At 34.9% G+C, this 15,349-nt stretch overlaps 1 protein-coding gene across 6 annotated transcripts in view; it reads right to left on the bottom strand.

The window, feature by feature from the left end:
- The window catches only part of LOC145686443 (coagulation factor IX-like), a 237,622-nt gene that overhangs the window by 63,864 nt on the left and 158,409 nt on the right, over positions 1–15,349 (bottom strand). For all 6 annotated transcript variants that reach the window (XM_081759747.1, XM_081759749.1, XM_081759748.1 and 3 more), the window contains one exon: positions 7,802–7,964. In XM_081759747.1, coding sequence (XP_081615873.1) covers positions 7,802–7,964 — 163 coding nt within the window. The remainder of the gene's footprint in view (positions 1–7,801; positions 7,965–15,349) is intronic.

The raw sequence follows: 15,349 nt of genomic DNA, 5'->3' as shown, positions 1-15,349 counted from the left end.
TTTGATGCCGTATGCAGCAGCACGGAAGAGGGGGAGCTATATATAATAATGATCGAAAATTATCAATATTAGTGTCTAATCCATAGTTTTCGGGATCATTCAGATGAATAGTGACATTTCCGATCTGGTTTAAATCCAGAATCAGCCCCGACACTTGGGAGAGGGGAGAAAGAGATATATATATAAATGATCGAAAATGGCTACTATTAGTGTCGAATTTATAGTTTTCTGGGTCGCTTAGATGAACAGTGATACTTTCGATCCCGTTTAAATTCAAATTCAACCCCGCAACTTGGGGGAGGAAGAGATATTTAAAAATGATAGAAAATGACCGATATTTGTGCTGAATCCATATTTTTTGTGGTCGTTGATATGAACGGTGAAACTTCCGGTGCCATGGCCATATATATATATATAAATGGTCGAAAATGATCGATATTAATATTGAATCTGTAGTTCTTAGGGTCGCCGAGATGAACAGTGACACTTATGATGCTGTTTAAATCCAAATTCAGCCCTGCATCTTGGAGGAGGGGAAAAGGGAAATACATAAAACTGATCAAAATAACCCATAAACCCATATTGGTGTATTGGTGTCGAATCCATAGTTTCCGGGGTCGCTGAGATGACCGGTGACACTTCCGATCTCGTTTAAAACCAAATTGAGCCCCTCAACTTGGGAAAGTTGGAGATAACAAAATGATCGAAAATGACCAATATTAGTGTCGAATCCATGGTTTCCGGGGTCGCCGAGATGACCAATGATGCCGTTCCGATGCCGTTTAAATCGATGCCATTAAAAACGAAAACAGTATATTTCACGGGTACTAAAGACATGAGATATGGATTTGTGCATTTAAATTTTCATTTCAACTCAGCAAAGCGGGTAATATATGCTAGTTGTATCTAACAAACTCGTTAGTTGTTGCAAAGCAGTTTTTTCTGTTACTTCCGATAACTTTCAATTCGTATGTCAATATTAGTTGCTAATAATGTACTTTACGCTTTTAAATGCGCATATCCTAATTTTTTCATATAAACTCCCAAGTTGAATATCTCGAACAGTTCTCAACCGTACAGGAATTTTATTAGGTTTTTGAAATCAGCATGAATTGGGTGGCATGCTTAGTTTCTCTGCAGGCGAGTGCTTTCTCCTGAACTACTCTCATGTCGAGACTACATTTATAAAAATCAATCTGGTAAACAGTAAAAGGAGAGTGTCACAAATTTTGTGGTCACATTCTTTATATTTTAATATATTTACACTGACAGATATAGGAGATAATACGTATAGGAGATGGTGTCTTAATTCCTGTTACATCCCCCTAACTATTTATAGTTATAATCACACTATCTGTATTATTGTTTACAGGTAGGTATTTATTTTAAGAATAGAATTATCAACCAGTTATATATTTCTAAATCTCATCGCATTGCAATGAAACAAAAGGATACGTAGTTTTAAAAGAGGTGTGTTTTATTCTCTATAAATAACTAATATTTTCCTTTCTGATGTTCCGAAATACTATACTTCAATACAGTAACATTTTGTAAATAAAATAGTATATGTAATCTCCTCATACTCTTGCTCTTATATAACCTATTGGCTTTCAAATCTTTAAAATATTTACTTAAGAAAATAGACAAAGACTGAGAACAAAAGATGATATAAAAAATTCAGAATATTTCTGTGATGATTTGAATCTTGCTTCAAGCAAAAATGTTATATATTATGCTTTCATTACCATTATTCATTTTTCATTTCCTTTACTACGTATTGAGTCCAACTATTTATATTTTTGAGTTCAGACTACAGTTGACTACAGTTGAGGCATTGTTTATTGTGTGGTATAATAATTTACCAAATCGTCAATTATTACTTCATCCAATGAACTTGGAATATAAGATAAACTATTTGGTATGGTTTCAAAAAGAAAGGTGTAGAGGAGAAGGATATCTGATAAAAGGGTATATAGAATAACTATACCTTATAGTCTATGTAACACTCTCCCGAAACTTCTTTTAAGGCTAGTCCCTATGCTCTTTACCAGTTTTTGAATTTTAACTGCAAACTTAGGAAAATGACCCAAGGGACTAATAAAATTACATTGTAATGGATACAGTATGTGCAAAATATTATTAAATGGAGTAAAAACGGATTCAAGTTCTCTTATCATGGGACACTAGATGCTTAGTTTGTGCTTCCATAAATATCGCGCATTTAAATATCTACACTATATGAAAGATTTCGAATAGTGTTACTCACGAGACAAGGCGAAAAATATATTGTTTGTATTGTAGAACTTTCGTCTCGTCTCTATTTTTGAATAATTCGTTCTAGTATCAACTCAATTATTGAAAAGTTTTTTCTCTCATCTCGAAAATTTCCTCGTTTGGTAAATTTAAGCCCTGTTATTTTTCTTTATTTCATGTAGAAGTTAGCAGAATCCTTGCGCGTCACCAGAGATCCACGTAAGGTGTTGCATTACAACATTTAAACCATGTGTATTGTTGGAGTATATTATATAAAGACTTTCATATAATTAAGCATTAATGATTTTTCGGTGCGAGCGATCCCCGGTTCGATTCCCGGTGGTGACACTCGGTCAAAAAAGTGTAAAAGCTTTTTCAGGCCATCCATCCTGAATGAGCTTTCCCTGTGTCTTCCTTATTCACGCAAGGCATATACCGAGATGGCACCTAACATACAAGTCCCAGAACGCTTCCTTCCTTCCCTTTCCTCGAATAGTGTGATTGCCGAGGGACGTCGTTCCTCATACGTGACGAGCTAACATGGCCATAGATGCCGAAAGCCTAGAAATGTAAATCCTAATCCTAATGCTGTTCATTATGTTCGTACAATTACTTAATCGGTTTATAGTTTTTACACGACGAGATATTTAAAACACTGTTTGTGATCTAAAACTTGGGTGATCTATAGTATTGCCAATGAGCCTCAAAATGTTTCTCGTTTCGCCTTGGTTCTAGTTTTATCTCGAATTTGAAAGACACTTGTCTCATTTTTCAGCCGAGAATTGAGTTGAGAAATTACTCGTCTCATCAGTAACATTAATCTAAAAAAATATATGTTAATTTATTTAATACAATTTCCATCCCTCATTTGATTTTTCTTTTAAAAAAATCAAAGGCATATACATATACATATACCATAAATCTACAAATCTCATTTAGTTCTGATCAAACTCGTCATAAAGGAAGAGATGATCTTGCTTAGCTCACATGTGAAACGTTTTCATGACAGACTTCGTTTTCCGAGTTATGATCCAGGAAATTTTGCGTTTTAAAAAACTCACCCGATTGATCAAATTTGGATGGAGGTAGACCTTCATCTGTTTAGTACAGGTATGATACATTTTACTTCACACACCTTTGGTTCATGAGTTATTGTTCGTTAGTATTTGGGTTTTGGATTTTTCAAATATTTGCTATTTATAAGAAGATATGTATATAATTATATTCGTCCTTCATTTGATTAAAAAAGGAGGAACCGTGACTCAGTGGTAGAGCGCTTACCTCTGGTGGAATCCATGGTTAGATCCCCGACCAAGTAAGTTTGTGGTGGACAACATCGTGTGGGTGGGCTTGATAGGGGTATTCTCGTTTATTCCATTATCATTCATTTGCCTTAATCAACCGTACCCCTTAGCCTCAAAGTCATAATAATATGACGTTAAATTGAAAGATTTTTTTAATGGATTGTATATATATATATATTGTACGCTCACTGCAGAACTCACCCCAATTCTAAACCAACTTGTCTTTTTCCCGAGTTATTGACCACAAATTTCGGGTAAAACTTTCGAATCATATTTTTGTCAAATTTTTCAGAAATTACTTTTTACGAGAGCAAAAGTTAGGGGAAATTACAGTAGCTTTCAATTAGTCCAGAGCTGTGGATCTTCTATTTATTTTTAAGGTAAAATGCAGACCCCACGCCTTTAAAATTTACTCTCTGCATACCAATAATAGTTGAGAGCAATACCACCTACAATTAATATATAAGAATATTTGTTAATGTTATAACCGCACAACATACGATACATGCGTACAGGTCCATGACATTATTCATTTTTTTTTTTATATACAGTATGAGATGTAAATAATACATGGACTCCGTAAAAATTCGTTGAACGGACCTCTAGGGTACCATGGATCGACAATTGTGAAACCTTGCATAAAACAAACCTGTTAAACGCTGATTTGTTAAACATTTAGGAAATGCAGCGTGCATATACTGTATAATAATAAAAAGTACTAAAATCAATGAAGGACAATTTTTTTTTTTTTCGAAATTCCATAACGCTTTACTCGTAACACAAATGTTTAACTACTTTTAAGCCTAAACATAGTTTTTTTTTTTTTTTTTTTTAAATTTCCACTCGACAATATCCGACTTTTAACATGCACTCTAGGTTAGGATCTTCTCTTGTGGAACTAACAATTCTTGTGTCTAATGCAGACACTGCTATAGTATTTAAATGTTGCACCGTATCAGTGCTGTTAAAATTCGGATAATTCATTATTCGAACATGCAAATAATGGATTTTTCGAATATTCGAATAACTATTCGGGAAATTGTTCAAATAACGAATTATTACTAGAATAATTGTTGGAAGTTTGAAAACGAATATTCGGATACCGTAAGAACTTCCACTTTCACTTTGTACTTCAGGGGTAACTTGGCACAAAATATGAAAAGAGTTTTACAGTCCTCTGTTGGAAAAACCATGAACTGTAAAGAGAAAGTTTAAACTGACACCGTAATAGAACATCTAACTGTATTTAGGCTATAATATTGGCAGTAAATATCAGTTCTAATTACTTGAAGAGTCTGTTGTTGTAGTGGTATGGAAAACAGTCACTGTAAAGGCCGCCGAAATTTAAAAGATATCACGTAAGAGAATTTCCGTCCAAGTTAAGTCAGTATCGTGGAATGGGCTTTGATGCAATAGTGAAATTGAAGTGTGAGACGTTTTAAAGTTTTTTTTAAAAAAAAGTAAAACTGGGAGAAGGCGGTTTCAGATCTAAAATACTCCTTAGATAGGAAATTATTACTACTGGCACCTCCTGCCTTCTAAATTTAGGTAGATACTGGAATGAATTTCTTGTTGGGAAATAAATTATGAATAGTGGTGGATCCAGAAAAATAGTAGGCTGAGATGGGCTTCACTCACAAAGGTTTTTTTTTCTTTTAGAAATCATTAGACTTGGGGGGGTGGGGGGAGGCTTGAAGCTTATACGCATAGGAATGACCAACATTAGATTGTTTAAGAAAGAAATCAAGCAGTTTGGGTGGGCTTCAGCCTGAAAACCCCAAATCCTTTAAATCGTCTACTGATTACAGTTAGGATGATATTCTTGGACATAAAGAGCAACCAAGGCAAATCCGTTCACGGGGATATTTTTCTGTTCCTGAGTTGACATTTTTGTGGGACATACGCTTAAGTATCAGAATGTGGTTCCTGTACCAGTACCAGAATATACATAATTTTCTTTACAAATATCGGTAATTCATACTAAGTATCGAAACTGGTACCATCATTTTAATATCAATATTTGTAGACTGCATGAAGCTATGTAGAAAGTGAAATGTATAAATACTGAAGGGAAAACATTGCACAGAAACGTTGTTCGTATGTTGAATATACTTTTTGGTATATTGTGCAAGGTATCTTCATCTATAGGGTTACTTTGCACCAAAGTTTATATTTCAATAACTTCATACTAAATGTTTACTAATGCACTTGCACGAATGTTTTCCTTATATATCTATCTACTATATGTTTAAAATCAGTGGTCGAAGTGAGACGGTCTGCGGGGTATGCCATACCGCCTCTGATTTTTTGTGATGAAACATACCGTCACTGATAAGTAGATGCTAAATACTTTTAATAAATCCATTTTTGTGCACAGTAATTGACGAATAGCTTTGCACGTAAAAAGATTTTATTTCTTATCTAGAAATAATTACTAAGTTGGCAACACCATTTTTGTTATCTTTTCTATACCTTTTGTTTATAAAATCAGGTGTCTTCAAAGAAGTTCATCAAGTTTATACAGGGTGTTTCAAAAGAACACTGACAACATTTGGGAGGTGATTTCTGACACCAAGATAAGACAAAAAGTATAGACCAACTTGGGTGCACAAATACTTCCTTTCTGAGTTATAGGCTGCCAAAAACTTAAAAAATACGAACTTTAAAGGTCCATAGCTCCAATACTATGAGATCTACCATAGGTGGTTTAAGACTTAGGAACTAGTATGTGCCCTATTCAAATATCCATGTTTCAGAATCCTGCGGTACTTGCAACAATGTTTACAGCGGTAGTTGATGAGTATTTAAAATTATATGCCCGTAGCCAAACTACCTTTATAAAAAATGTTGCGGAAGTACCGCAGGATTCTGAAACATGGATTTTTGGATAGGGCACATATTAGTTCCTAAGTGAAGTTTTGATCCGACTACTGTAGGTCCCATAGTTTTGGAGCTATGGACCTTTAAAATTCAATTTTTCATGTTTTCGGCAGTCTATAATTCCGAAAGGAAGCATTTGTGCACCCAGTTTGGTCTATACTTTTCGTCTTATCTTGGTGTCAGGAATCACTTCGCAAAAGTTGTCGGTGTTGTTTTGAAACACCCTGTATTTTGATGTACTATAGTGAATGGTTTCTTTGTCATGTATGTGTATATGTCTTCTTGCTTTAATGCATATAAATGCCGTGTTTTGAGCGTGGGCAGATTTAGGGATTGTTTGCTGTGGGGGTGGACTTCCGGAGGTTTGCAATACTTTACGGTCGTGTGGGGGGACTGGGAATTTTTCCGCAGGAAATATTAATACTCTCGTTCGGTTTTTGAGCATTTTCGTGTATAACTCTCTACAATATAACTTAAGGGTAATTTTTTAAAAAAATGTTTTACGAAGTAGTTGGCAGGGATCGAAGTCTCTACATATCTCCTCGTTATTACAGAGAAACACTTCAATAGCTTGGAATCATTATGTAAATAGAAATGCCACCTTTTAGGCAACATACCCTCACTGCAGTTCAACATTTAGGTAGCCGGTATGTCGAGTAAAAGTCATAATAAAACATACCGCCTCTGCTTTCACCCCCCACTTCGAACACTGTTTCCCCCCACTTCGAATACTGTGTTCTAAATCATTGCGTTTGTAAGCTACATGTGATTCTCTTTAAAATTCCTTTAACCTGGTGTAAAGTAATGGTATTATGGTATTCGAATAATAAAAGGAAAATTATTCACATAATGAATGTTCCAGTAATTTTAACAGCGTTAATATAAACCTCGTCTTCATCAACATGTTCACAAGGCAAAATAGTGGTTTAATAAAATTATTCTATTTTGTTTGAGTTCATATTTCGTTTCAGTAATAAGGCTATGAGACCTGGGTGCGTATTCCGTAAGATTTTGCGTCGACGCAACTTAACTCAAAATTTGTGTTAATCGACAAAGCAGTTAAAGTTACTTTTGTACTTATTTTGCATTTTGTTACTGTACGGAGAATTTTGCAAAGACTGGTATCGAGTGACCCCCTCGGATATAGCTATAATTTAAAGTGGAATAGAAAACACATGAGATAGCACAAAGAATGAAACTTCGAACTACTGCACCACTGACAGGAATACTATTTACCCACGAGAAAGTTTAAAAAGAACTTACGGCAATGAGAGTAAGATTATTATTTTAACTTCCAAGTTCAAGTTTTCTTTCTCTTTGAGATTACCAATGTATTAAAATGTTTAAGAATTAAGCCTACTTACTCGTAAACACAATGTGCTGCCGTGAGCACATATCTATCGTTAATAAGTGATCCTCCACACTCTAACTCTTTATGAACTCTGATAGCTGCCATCCATGGATATTTATTTGGTCTACCTTCTGCTGCTCCTACTACTCTTGGTGCCGTCGTTATAATCCCACAAGCTGAAATGAGAAAGTTAGTGATACTTAAAATACATTTTCTATAAAATAGGAAGTGTGTTACTCATAGATACTATACTTTGTTTTGGGATTATTTTCATGGACACCCACAGGTAAATTCAAGAGAGGGGGACGTAAGAGCCCAGCGTCGGTTTTCCTCCCTCTAAGTACTTGAGTGCAATCTCCGAAAATGTAATATATTCCACCCAGAAAACGTAGTGGTGGGGAATACCTGAGTTAGTTGTTACAAAATCAATGCAATTTGCTCCGTAGGCTAAATTTAGACTATTTAGCGTTCCCCGTAAACTATTTAGCGTATCTTTATGGTATAATTAAAGTCTCCTCTATTTTTATCCACCTCAAAACTTCATGCATGCAACTTGCACCCTAAAACCCACCTCTGAGCACTCGTATCTGAGACTCCCAAGCTTAAAAAAAAAAAAAAAATGTATATATCGAACTTACACCTAGGAACGATCTTACTTAGTTTTGTATATTCTTCGCCACGACATGAAATTCAAAAACTACTTCATAGTGCAGCCAAAATAAGGTTTGAGGTAGACATTTAGAATAAAAAGATGGGACCTTCTGGAATTTGTTCGTGATCTTTTCCTCATTAACCTTTAGGAAATAACAAAAAAAAAAAAAAAAAAGTTGCGGGTTTTCCGCCATTTTGAATAAATAGTCTATCGTCTTGGATTTCTCACATGCACTTAGTTTATGCCACATAACTTCTAAGCTAATTTACGTAGATGGATCATTCTTTCTTTATTATACTTCTAATGTTATAGGCAATGTAACATGTTATTACCACTTTGCTCTGAGTAACCAATTTTGCATGACTTTAGGATAAAGGGAAATATTGGTACCTGCATTAGGGGACATATTCTTTTCATTGCCTCATACAACTTAACAGAGTAGAAATGTGAAAAAGCGAACGAATAAAAGTTGTTGAAAATTTCATAAGCTTTAAAACGATGTATATATTGTCACTATATACAATGTCAGAGATGCGCAATAAAGCTTTAAACAACATCAGACTGCGCACAATTTCTGTAGAAACATGAAGAAAAAGATATTTAGTGATTTCAGACGGCTTTTCATTGCAATTTTCGGTAAGTATCAACGAGGTTGGAAGTCCGGCTAGTTTAATAAATAGTTCGTAAACAGTGGTGTCGCCAGGAGGTGCGCAAGAACCCTGAAAGAAAACTTTTGTACCAGCTTTCTGTGTGTCATTTCTGGTTTCGAACGGGGGGGGGGGTCTGCACAACCCGGGTCTTCACATTGGCTACGTACCTGCGCGTTACCAAATGTTCAGTGTAACTTAAAGTTTTATCTATTAGTGCTTGAAAGTACAAGTTCAGGAAAAAATAAAAATGGCGATTTACACAAGGGATTAATTATTAAAAATAGAGGAAAATATACTTAACGGAATTATTTGAGATGAATTTTGTATCCGATTTACAGCAAATACAATCATTTCCTGTTTCATGATTTTTCACTATTTCACTATACGCACTAGCTTTTATAATTGTGCTTAGATTCTTCTGCGCATCTATTAAACTGCTAAACTTAAAAGTAGTTGCTATAAAAAGGAAGACAATATACACTGATCACCAGTTGAATTATAGATACCTACCTAAGAACATGTAACACCACCTTTCGCTTTGATAACGGCGGCTTCCAGATTTTGTTTCTCTGCACATCTATATAACGCTAAAAACATTTTTTCTCTACCAGCTACCACATCATCAGCAGATGATGATGGGTTGTTGAAAATATCCATTTCTCGACGCAGTTCTTCATTTTTCCCATTATTTGTACGCAACGTACTTTCCTTTACTGCGTGGAGCAGAAGTTGTATCATAACTAGTGAATGCATACAGAAATAAAATGCAGTTCACCATATCTGCAATTATCTTTGAAGTTTGATACTGCTGTATTTCTTATGTGGTGGCTTCGAGCCAGGAATAAACATGTACCTGCAAGTGCTACCATCAGAAGCAAAATATCTTAATCTTCTCCCACTATTACTGACGAGCCATATTTTACATGATTTGTTGCGATTAACACAGCTAATGTGTGTGCATCTCCAGGCGATTTGATGTACGGTACAACCAGATTTCTCGAGATATTTCGTCAGAAGTGATATCAATTCGGATTTGTTCTTTGTGTTAGAACGAAATTCCTGTTGAAATAAACGAACAACGTGGATTATGCATATTCATGGTATTCAACGATTATGCATATTCATGGTTTCTTTGTTCATGTCTAGTGTTTTATACCCTTTACGCTAGGTCCATCATCATAACAACAAACACAATACATTACTTAATATTGTGTTTTGTGATAACCTTACATATTACTCATACAATTGGCCGCAAAAATTATGGAAAACCAACAACTTGAGTTTTGGGACTGTTTTAGTGTAATATCAACACACATAACATATTCTAACAGGTTTAATCTTTTTTCAAAAAAATCTTGAAGTTTGAACGATTTTTGTCGTAATTGCACTAGACTAGGGCTGTCTATTCAAAAAGGCGGAAACCCCGCAACTGGAGTTTTTTGCGGGATAACAACATCAGTAAAACAAGTTTCAATATATTTCACCTTCTTCTTAAAACGTTTATCTCAAACATTAATTTCAATGGACACATAGGCCTACTTACGGAACGATAGTGCAGAAGTCTACTTTCAGGGTTCTTGAGCACCCCCTGTCGATGCCACTATTTACGAATTGCTTATTAAACTAGCCGGACTTGCAAACTTGTTGATACTTACCGGAAATTGCAACGAAAAGCCGTCTCAAATCACTAAATATCTTTTTCTTCATGTTAACTGATTGATTCATATGTTTCTACAGAAATTGTGCGCAGTCCACTGACGTTTGAAACTTCATTGCGCATCTCTGACATTGTATATAGCGGAAATATATATATTGTTTTAAAGCTTATAAAACTTCCAACAACTTTTATTCGAGCACTTTTTTTTCATATTTCTACTCTAATTTGTATAAGGCAATGAAAAGAATATGTCCCCTATTACAGATTCCAATTTTTTTACTTCATTTTAAAATTATGCAAAAATGGTTACTCAGAGAAAAGTGATAACATGTTACATTGCCTATAATATTAGAAGTATAATAAAGAAAGAATGATCCATGGCGGGAAACCCGCAACTGGATTTTTTCGGATTTTCTGGAGGTTAATGAAGAAGAGATCACGAACAAATTACATAAGGTTCCATCCTTTTATTCTAAATGTCTAGGTTTGGCCCGTTTTTGATGTAATTTGACTGGACTATTCAGGAGATATTAATTGGATGCTTACTCTAATTAGAACAGTCATTTTCAACTCGAAACTCGGTGGCATTACAGATTGCTGCTCATATTCACAATAAATCGCAGGGAGAGAACAAGGAGCAGGTAAAATATGACATTGATGAAGACAATAGTGAAAGCAAACAAATATATCGAATGCGGAGGCGATAATTTTATAGAGACACTACTTCAGGATGTATGAGTATTAATATTCTACCAACACTTTTTCAGTCTATTCTCCTATGTCTCTTTCTCCTCTCATTTCCTCGGCATGTTTCTTTTTGTTATCTCTTTGATCATACAACCGTGCTGCTACATTGAAACAATTGAATCGGTCACTGCAGAAAGGTACATGTAACATTTTGGCGGAAATTGTGATAATACTAGATTCAATATCTACATAGGTAGACCCATTATTTGCCACAAAGAGATCTCAGGTATCGCCTTCTGAAGGCAGTTATTTTGAATATCAAAAACAGCACGTATATTCCAGCTGTAAGAACAGGTGATGATTGCCATGTAGATTAAATTGTTTTCAAAAATTACCCAAAGGGAGTGATGCAGTACACTGGCATATTTCCTTTTATTAGAAACCAAAAATTTCCAGGATATTTATCTCCGAAGTCGGATATTCCGTGTTTTATAATTGATTGCAGCAGTGGGCGAGAACTCATGAAGATGTACAGCAACGCATTAATGACGACAGGGGAAATGAAGCGGAATGAAGAAAAACACTGATATCCAAAATAGTGTTATTATATTTGTATTATGAATCAAACGAGTTTTGTTTGCTTTATTCGTTGTTTATTTCGAGTATGTTCTTTTGAGTTTCTTCACGTGGCTTTATTAGTATGTTCTCTTAGTCAACTTGCAATATATCTGCTGTAAATTACATGGGTAATGAACCCATGTGTAACAAAAACCGCCGCGTTTATTATTAATAATAATCTACAGTATTGTTGGTCTTACAATAACTTAGATTGGTCAATGTATTAGAGAGTGATCTTTAAAGCCGTTTCTACGTTAAGGATTTATTAGAATAACTTCTTTCAAACATCAACTAAATTCCCTTAGATTACGTTAAGTTAGTCTTTATTTCTCAAAGCAATTCACGAGACAGTATATTGTCCGTACTCTTTGTAGATCTTATAATATTCGTAGGTCACTAATTAGTAATAGCTTTTTGCTTCATTCTTAGATCAGTTAGTGCAGAAAGGGCATATGTGCAAAATTTCAAGCCTCTCTACTAGAAAAATGAGCAACGATCGAAAACTAATGTTTCGCACATGATAATAGCGTCCCTTCACTATTAAACCATATGACATTCCACTTCGGTAACGGCACACACGTACGAACTAAACGGTTTTTTGCCTTTTTTTTTTCCAAAACATGATTTTGTAACATGTGCCCTTTCTGCAATGACCGATTCAATGCGTCCCTCTCGAGACGAATTGGCATATCTCTTTTTTTCACATTTTTCAGGAGAGCGTTTTAAAGTTTTTGCAGTATTTTTCCTCGTTAAGATTCAAGGACTAAAAATGTGAAATTACAAGTACTGTTTGAAGTTTCTGCTTAGTTCTAAATATCTTATGATTTTTAAAAAAATAGTATGCATTTCTACCATAGTAAGTGAAATAATAATAAATAGCCTTACAATAGCTCAAGTAGTACTCAGAAACACAAACATTTTTTGACTGTTTTCCTCTGGAGCAAAGATTCATAAGACAGTACATGTTCTGGGAATTTCACAACCGATTTTAGCACAGGGTCACTAGGTCTTTTGAATTTCTCCTTTGATAGTAATGGTGGGTTCCTGTACAATCTTGACACGTGCAGTTCCGTAACAGAAGGAACGTTTCGTTTGAGACTGATGGTGTGATATTCATCTTGCAAATGCCTTGTTTTGAAAAATATTTTGTTGCTCTGCTTTTTCTGTACCATTAACTCCTTCATAGCAGTCCACTCCACAGCATCAACGTTATCATCTTCTTTTACTGCTAGCATTCTCAGAGTTCTAGCTGCAGTCTTATAGTCTAAGAAGTCAGTTATTTGCATCATGTGTATATTGTAAGGATAAGTTTTCCTTGAAAGACGAAATATGGGAACAAGTTGAGGTGGCACATACAAGTCTACTGCAGGTTCTATAGCTGTGTTTATGCAGCTATGAGCTGAATCACCTTCATTTTGTCCATGACATAATTGGAAGAAGTAAAGAGTAATTCTGTTGATGTTCTTGTAGTTGAATACTGTATGGAAGAGTATGCTAGTAACGACTGAGTTCTTGTTTTGTCCTGGACATCCATCCAAAAATAATGAACCTTTTTCAATACCAGCTTTGTCTAAGGTATCAAGATACAATTCTAGACAGTTACAATTTTGCATGATCCCCGTTTGGCTATACCTTCATGCCAAGGGAAACAATGGCATGTTCTTCTTTTCAATTCATTCACAGTCAGATTTTAGTTGGCCAATCTTCTTTTTACAAAATAAACGGCTGCCATTGCATTTGGGAAGAAAAATAACATTTGTAGGTGGCATGAAGCACACGTTTTCTTCGGGTCTGGATCAGCTTTAACAGCGTCTTTCTTTGCTTTAACTGCCTCTTTCTTTGTGATATAGGCCTATTATTTATACTGATCCTGGAGTTCACTCTTCTTTGGGACATCCGCTTCTGTAACTTTCGCGTAATCCACATTGATCTTTTTTGGGTGAAAATATTATATATTTTGTCTTCAAAACGTTATTGTAAGTCATGTAGCAGGCATGTATTCCCTTATAAGAATATTCCGTATTGAACATATCCACCATCTCTTGTTTGTTCAAATCTGGGTGTAGGTAGTCCCTTTCTGACTTTTTCCATGCGATGAAATCTTCATGTATATTCTAATATTGCTACCTTTCTTCTTCTGTCTTCTTCCACCGCTATTATTGACCAGCTTCCCGTTTATCTTTGGCATTAACTCCTGTACTTTCTTTTCCAACGCAATTCTCATGACATTTTCTGATATATTTAAAGTATTGAAAAACATTGTCTTACATACAGGAATCTGATTTCCCTGTTTGGGGCGGAAATAATAATTACTCATTGATCTCCTAGAATTACTTTTCTTGCGAGTCGTTTGTCTAGTTTCTTTACGGTTTATGTACCGAACAATGTATTCACGTTGTATTTGGATGGTGTCAATTTCGCAGAAATCTTCAAAACATTTTCTCTTTCATATTCTGAGAACTAATCAAATTTCCGACCTAATTTTGTACAGTTAGTAGAATTGTATCTTTTATTTCAAATTTTTATGAGGTATATTTTTACCTGTTTTAGGACTAACATGAATTTTGTTACCATGAATTTTTCGTGATTGTGCTACTTTTCTCTTGTTTTCTTTAATTTTTCTTCGTAGCCATCTCTATATTATATTCCAAACTATATTATATTCCAAAGCGCTGTAATTGACACAACTACTTACAAACTACGATAATGTAACAATGCAAAAGTAGGTAAAATGGGGCGTATCTCATGATAATAGAACGTGTTCTAAGAACAAGACAAATAGGCGTATCTTGAGATACACCTCTTTCTCGCGAGATATTTTCCGTTTATTTCGTGTACGCCCTTTTGCTAAAAGTATTATAACTAAGCAACCAAAGCACGTTGAAATACTCCACTTATACCATCATGTAAAGCCCGACGAGACGATCAAGAAGGTAGTCATAACTCTTTTTTGATAATTTTTAGATATGCCTCTTCGTCTCGAGAGGGACGAATTGATAAATGATCTAGAGTTTGTTTTATTTTTTTTTAACGTGAATGTTATATAGTAGTTCACGAATAGTTGTTCACGTCATATGACTTTGTCATTATTGGCCTATTCCTGGTGATTGTGATCCATCTATTTAAGCTTAGTTTCTCTGTTGTATGCGAAGATGCGCAACATTTAAATGCAATACAATACTCTTCCGCATTACATTTATCCGGAAAGTTTTACATGGACGACATTAACCTTACACTAGGTTTATTCCGCGAGAGCCACAGTTATTCAAAAAAATCATTTGTTTTTTAAGTACTGTA

The sequence above is a fragment of the Thermobia domestica genome, chromosome 5, assembly GCF_964235325.1.
Source record: "Thermobia domestica chromosome 5, izTheDome1.hap1.1, whole genome shotgun sequence".
Taxonomy (NCBI): Eukaryota; Metazoa; Arthropoda; class Insecta; order Zygentoma; family Lepismatidae; genus Thermobia; species Thermobia domestica.
This window is presented reverse-complemented; position numbering and strand designations above follow the sequence as displayed.